We start from the raw sequence: 6,715 nt of genomic DNA on the forward strand, positions 1-6,715 counted from the left end.
CAGGATTGATGGATGGGGGGGGAGATGGAAGAGGGAGAGATAGAGGAGATGGGATAAAGGATTGATGGGGGGAGAAAGAGGGGGGGGGGAAAGGATGGGGGGAGAAAGAGGAGGGGGAGATAGAGGGGGTGGGATAAAGGATTGATGGGAGGGGGAGAAAGAGGAGGGGGATAAAGGATTGATGGGGGGAGAAAGAGGGTTGGGGTAGGACACAGAACACAACAGGTCGGTCACTCTGCACTTCTCCCTCCCCCCCCCCAAGTCCTTGTGCAAGAGCCACAGTGCAAGGCGCACACCCTTGTGCAAAGCCCACAGCCCTCGTGCAAGGCCCCCATACGTGACCCCAATCCTTGTGCAAGTGCCACGTGCACAGGGCTCTTGAGAGGCATCAAAGTGCATAGAAACAGCTGTTGTGCAAGGTAAGGTTTGCACAATGCTTGTGCAAGGCCACAAGGAAAGTGCAGGCAATGCCCGAGTGCAAGGCACGCACACCAACAGCACAGCCGTGCAAACACAAGCCAATGCAACTCCTTTGTGCAAAGCCCCTGTGCAAACACAACTCTTGTATGACTTCACTCTGCAAAGCCCTTGTGCAAAGCTAATGCCACCCTGCCCTAGTGCAAAGCTAATGCACAAATGGCATCATCCTGGTGCAAAACAAGGCTCCTGTGCAACACCCTTGTGCAAACACAGCCCTGATAGAAACCCAGGCCATTGTGAAAACACAATCCGTGTGCAAGACCTGCACAGATGGCCAGTGAAAAAAGCCCTCGTGCAAACACAGTCCTGGTGAAATACCCTCAGGCCTGAGTGAAAACACAACCCTTGTGCAAGGCCCACGTACAATGACCTCGTGCAAATACAGCCCTATTGAGCCGCCCTGGTGCAAAGCCCTGGTGCAAACACAACCCCAGTGTCTCCCTAGTGCAAATCCCTTGTGTAAATCCCATCCTGGTGCAAATCCATCGTGCAAATCCCTCGTGCAAATCCCATCCTCATGCAAAGCCCACCCTGGTGCAGCTCCCTCGTGCAAAGCCCTGTTGCAAACACAACCCCAATGTCTCCCTGTTGCAAATCCCTCGTACAAATCCCATCCTGGTGCAAATCCCTCGTGCAAATCCCTCGTGCAAATCCCATCCTCATGCAGCTCCCTGTTGTAAAGCCCATCCTTGTGCAGCTCCCTTGTACAAATCCCATCCTAGTGCATCTCCCTTGTGCAAATCCCTTGTGCAAACCCCATCCTCATGCAGCTCCCTGGTGCAAAGCCCATCCTTGTGCAAAGCCCTGGTGCAAACACAACCCCAATGTCTCCCTTGTGCAAATCCCTCGTGCAAACCCCATCCTCATGCAGCTCCCTTGTACAAATCCCATCCTAGTGCATCTCCCTTGTGCAAATCCCTCGTGCAAACACCATCCTCATGCAAAGCCCACCCTGGTGCAGCTCCCTCGTGCAATGCCCTGGTGCAAACACAACCCCAATGTCTCCCTGTTGCAAATCCCTCGTACGAATCCCATCCTGGTACAAATCCCTCGTGCAAATCCCTTGTGCAAATCCCATCCTGGTGCATCTCCCTTGTGCAAATCCCTCGTGCAAATCCCATCCTCATGCAGCTCCCTGTTGTAAAGCCCATCCTCATGCAGCTCCCTTGTACAAATCCCATCCTGGTGCATTTCCCTCGTGCAAATCCCTTGTGCAAACCCCATCCTCATGCAGCTCCCTGGTGCAAAGCCCATCCTTGTGCAAAGCCCTGGTGCAAACACAACCCCAGTGTCTCCCTGTTGCAAATCCCTCGTACAAATCCCATCCTGGTGCATCTCCCTCGTGCAAACCCCTCGTGCAAACCCAATCCTCATGCAGCTCCCTGGTGCAAAGCCCATCCTCGTGCAAAGCCCACCCTGGTGCTAAGCCCTGGAGCAAACACAACCCCAATGTCTCCCTGTTGCAAATCGTGCAAACCCCATCCTCATGCAGCTGCCTTGTACAAATCCCATCCTAGTGCATCTCCCTTGTGCAAATCCCTCGTGCAAATCCCATCCTCATGCAGCTCCCTTATGCAAAGCCCACCCTGGTGCAGCTCCCTGGTGCAAACACAACCCCAATGTCTCCCTGGTGCAAATCCCTTGTGCAAATCCCATCCTTGTGCAAATCCCTTGTGCAAATCCCATACTGGTGCATCTCCCTTGTGCAAATCCCATACTGGTGCATCTCCCTTGTGCAAATCCCTTGTGCAAATCCCATCCTCATGCAAAGCCCACCCTGGTGCAAAGCCCTCATGCAAACCCCATCCTCATGCAGCTCCCTTGTACAAACCCCATCCTGGTGCATCTCTTGTGCAAATCCCTCGTGCAAATCCGTGCTCACCTTGAACCTCCGTGCGAGGAACTTGTTCTTCATCTCAAGGTAGTTCCCTTTGGACGCCTCCCCCTTGAAGGGTTCGTTGATGACCCCGAAGGCGCCGTCGTTCTGGATGTCCGTCCAGCGCGCGTAGCCGTGGCTGAGCGCTAAGGGACCCGCCAGCACCAGGGGGCACCATGGGGCACTATTGGGGCACCATTGGGGCACTACTGGGGCACCATTGGATCACTATTGGGGCACCATGGCCTCACCACTGGGTTACCATTGGGACACCATTGGATCACTACTGGGGCACTATTGGGGCACCATTGGATCACTACTGGGGCACTATTGGGGCACCATTGGGTAACTACTGGGTCACCATTGGGGCACTACTGGGTCACCATTGGGGCACAATCGGATCACTACTGGGGCACTATTGGGGCACCATTGGATCACTACTGGGGCACTATTGGGGCACTATTGGATCACTATTGGATCACCATTGGATCACCATTGGATCACTATTGGATCACTACTGGGGCACTATTGGGGCACTATTGGATCACTATTGGATCACCATTGGATCACCATTGGATCACTACTGGGCCACTATTGGGGCACCATTGGGTAACTACTGGGGCACCATTGGGGCACTATTGGATCACTACTGGGGCACTATTGGATCACTACTGGGGCACCATTGGGGCACAATTGGATCACTACTGGGGCACTATTGGGGCACCATTGGATCACTACTGGGGCACCATTGGGGCACTATTGGGTCACCATTGGATCACTACTGGGGCACTATTGGGGCACCATTGGATCACTACTGGGGCACCATTGGATCATTACTGGGGCACTATTGGGGCACCATGGCCTCACAACTGGGTGACACCATTGGGACACCATTGGGTGACTAATTGGGTCACCATTGGGTCACCACTGGATCACTACTGGGTCACCATTGGGGCACCATTGGATCACTACTGGGGCACTATTGGGGCACCACTGGATCACTAATGGGGCACCATTGGGGCACTATTGGGGCACCATTGGATCACTACTGGGGCACCATTGGATCACTACTGGGGCACTATTGGGGCACCATGGCTTCACAACTGGGTGACACCATTGGGACACCATTGGGTGACGAATTGGGTCACCACTGGGTAACTACTTGAGTCACTATTGGGTCACCATTGGGACACCACTAACTGACCATTGGGGCACTATTGGGTCACTATTGGGTCACCACTGCATCACCATTGGGTCACCATTGGATCACTACTGGGGCACCATGGCCTCATCATTGGGTCACCAATGAGTCACTATGGGGGTTCACTATTAGGTCACTATTGGATCACCACTGGGTCACCAATGCACAACCACTGGGTTACCATGGGGTCACTATTGGACCACTATTGGATCACCATTGGGGTCACCACTGCCTCATCATTGGGTCACCATGGGGTCACTATTAGATCACTATTGTGTAACTATTGGGGTCACCCCACTGCATCACCATTGGGTCTTCATTGGGTCACTATGGGATCACTATTAGATCACTACTGGGGCACTACTGAGTCACCATTGGGTCACCATGGGGTCACTATTAGATCACTACTGGGTCACTATTGAATCACCATAGGGTCACTAATTGGGTCACCACGGGATCACCATTGGGTAACAATGGCCTCACCACTGAGTCACCACTGCATCACCACTGGAGCTTTATGGGGTCTTTATGGGGGCTATGGGACACCCCATGGTATTGGAGGGGTCTCTAGAGGCACCCCATGGTGCTGAGGGTCTTTATGGGGGCTTTATGGGGTCTTGGGGTCTCTATGGGGCCTTTATGGGGTCTGTCCCCCCCCATGCTCTATGTGCCATAAGGATACAGGACGATGCTGGCCAGCAGCATCATGGTATTGGGGGGGTTTTATGGGGTCTCTATGGGGTCTCTATGGGGTCTCTATGGGGTCTCTATGGGGTCTCTATGGGGTCTGTCCCCCCCCATGTTCTATGTGCCATAAGGATACAGGACAATGCCGGCCAGCAGCATCATGGTATTGGGGGGGGTTTTATGGGGTCTCTATGGGGTCTCTATGGGGCCTTTATGGGGTCTCTATGGGGTCTCTATGGGGTCTGTCCCCCCCATGTTCTATGTGCCATAAGGATACAGGACAATCCCTGCCAGCAGCCAGTAGTCATGTCTGCGGTGCCAGATGTCATAGATCTTGCTGGAGGAGATGGCAGCTCTTTCCTCATTCTGCCACAGCGTGTGCAGCTCTATGGGGCGGGATGGGGGTCAGGAAGGTGAGACCCCCCCCCATTTAACCCCCCTATTAATGGCAGCTCACCCGTGAAGCCCCCGTCGGCGATGTTGAACATGAACCGCGGTTTCTCAGCCCGTTCCTCCCTGCGGCCGTTGGCGCGTGGTTCCGCTTTGGGCTCCTTCTCAGCCTTCACCTCCTCTGCCAAAGGAAATGGGGGGGGGGTTATGGGGTTAAAGACCCCCCCCACATCTCCATCCCCCCCCCCATAGCCCCCATCTGAACCCACAGCAATGAAGGGAACCAGCTCCATACAACCAGCACATACAACACTCAGCTCTGACCCACATTAAGCCCCATCCTGTTCTGCTTTGACCCCCCCCAACCCCCAAACTCACCCCCTAAATCCCAACACCCCCCCCCCCCAAATACCTCTTTTGGGGTCGGGGTCTCCCGGCCGCTCTTTGGGCTCCTCCTCGGGGGGTTTCTCGTCACCCTTTTCCCCCCCGGGGGTTTTATCGACCTCAGTGCCTGCATTGGGGGGGGGGTTAAGAAACCTCATGGGGTTTTGGGTTGGGGTCTTTGGGGTTAATAGACCCCGTGGGGGTTTGGGGCTGGGGGCGTTAATAGACCCCGTGGGGTTTTGGGCTGGGGGCTTTGGGGTTAATAGACCCCATGGGGTTTTGGGTTGGGGGCGTTAATAGACCCCATGGGGTTTTGGGTTGGGGGGGTTAATAGACCCCATGGGGTTGGGGGCTTTGGGGGTTAAATGAGGACCCCATGGGCGTTTGTTGGGTTGGGGCGCTTTGGGGTTTTAATAGAACCCATGGGGTTTGGGCGTTGGCGGTTGATTAATAGACCCCATGGGTTTTGGGTTGGGGGCTTTGGGGTTAATAGACCCCATGGGGTTGGGGGCGTTAATAGACCCCATGGGGTTTTGGGTTGGGGCTTTGGCGGTTAAGAGACCCGCATTGCGGCTTGGGGGGGTTTAAGAGACCCCATGGGGTATAATAGGGGTTGGGGGGAGGGTTAATAGGACCCCATGGGTTTTTGCGTTGGGGCTTTGGGGTTAGACCCCATGGGGTTTCGGGTTGGGCGGCTTTGGGGTTAAGTAGACCCTCATGGGGGTTTTGGGGTTGGGGGCTTTGGTTAATAGACCCCATGGGGTTTTGGGTTGGGGGCTTTGGGGTTAATAGACCCCATGGGGTTTTGGGTTGGGGTGGGTTAATAGACCCCGTGGGGTTTTGGGCTGGGGGCTTTGGGGGGGTCACCCACCTGCTCGGTCGTGCTCATCGCGGGGTGGGGGCCCTTCGGCCTCGGGCTCCCTGTCCCCTGGTCCCTCCTCCTCCTCACTCTTCCTCGGCCCTTCGGCCTCGATGCCGTTGCCCGGGGATGGGGGGGCTTCGGGGGCGGGCGGCTGCGGGGACAGCAATGGGGTCAGCACCAATAGGGAATAGGGCCGGGAATAGGGCCAGGAATAGGGCCATGAATAGGGCCAGGAATAGGGTCAGTAATAGGGCCATGAATAGGGTCAGTAATAGGGCCATGAATAGGGTCAGTAATAGGGCCATGAATAGGGTCAGTAATAGGGCCATGAATAGGGCCATGAATAGGGTCAGTAATAGGGCCAGGAATAGGGTCAGTAATAGGGCCATGAATAGGGTCAGTAATAGGGTCAGTAATAGGGCCATGAATAGGGTCAGGAATAGGGCCATGAATAGGGTCAGGAATAGGGCCATGAATAGGGCCATGAATAGGGCCAGGAATAGTGTCAGTAATAGGGCCATGAATAGGGCCATGAATAGGGCCATGAATAGGGTCAGTAATAGGGTCAGTAATAGGGCCATGAATAGGGTCAGTAATAGGGCCATGAATAGGGCCATGAATAGGGCTGGTGACACAGCCATGGTCAGGGCCGGGCGCAGCCCCCCACCCACCTCAGCCTCCACCTTGTCGGGCCCTTTGTCCTTCTCGTCCCTGTTGTCACCCTCGTCCCTGTCCGGGGGGGGCCCCATCCCGTCCCCACGCTCACTGGGTGCTGGGGTGGCTGTGGGGACACAACACACTACATTCTACCCCATAACCCCCCTCTATCCCCATA

General features: G+C 55.2%; 1 protein-coding gene across 1 annotated transcript in view; it reads right to left on the minus strand.

The window, feature by feature from the left end:
• The window catches only part of LOC107307823 (chromodomain-helicase-DNA-binding protein 3-like), an 8,541-nt gene extending 1,857 nt beyond the window's left edge, over positions 1 to 6,684 (minus strand). Inside the window, exons 1-6 of the mRNA XM_015851327.2 lie at positions 6,552 to 6,684; positions 5,890 to 6,031; positions 5,047 to 5,145; positions 4,702 to 4,815; positions 4,381 to 4,630; positions 2,363 to 2,495 (exon numbers count right to left, since the gene is read on the minus strand). Coding sequence (XP_015706813.1) covers positions 4,503 to 4,630; positions 4,702 to 4,815; positions 5,047 to 5,145; positions 5,890 to 6,031; positions 6,552 to 6,629 — 561 coding nt within the window. The 5' untranslated portion in view covers positions 6,630 to 6,684 and the 3' untranslated portion in view covers positions 2,363 to 2,495; positions 4,381 to 4,502. The remainder of the gene's footprint in view (positions 1 to 2,362; positions 2,496 to 4,380; positions 4,631 to 4,701; positions 4,816 to 5,046; positions 5,146 to 5,889; positions 6,032 to 6,551) is intronic.
• Positions 6,685 to 6,715: the final 31 nt, after the last annotated feature.

The sequence above is a fragment of the Coturnix japonica genome, unplaced genomic scaffold (assembly GCF_001577835.2).
Source record: "Coturnix japonica isolate 7356 unplaced genomic scaffold, Coturnix japonica 2.1 chrUnrandom990, whole genome shotgun sequence".
NCBI classification, from domain to species: domain Eukaryota; kingdom Metazoa; phylum Chordata; class Aves; order Galliformes; family Phasianidae; genus Coturnix; species Coturnix japonica.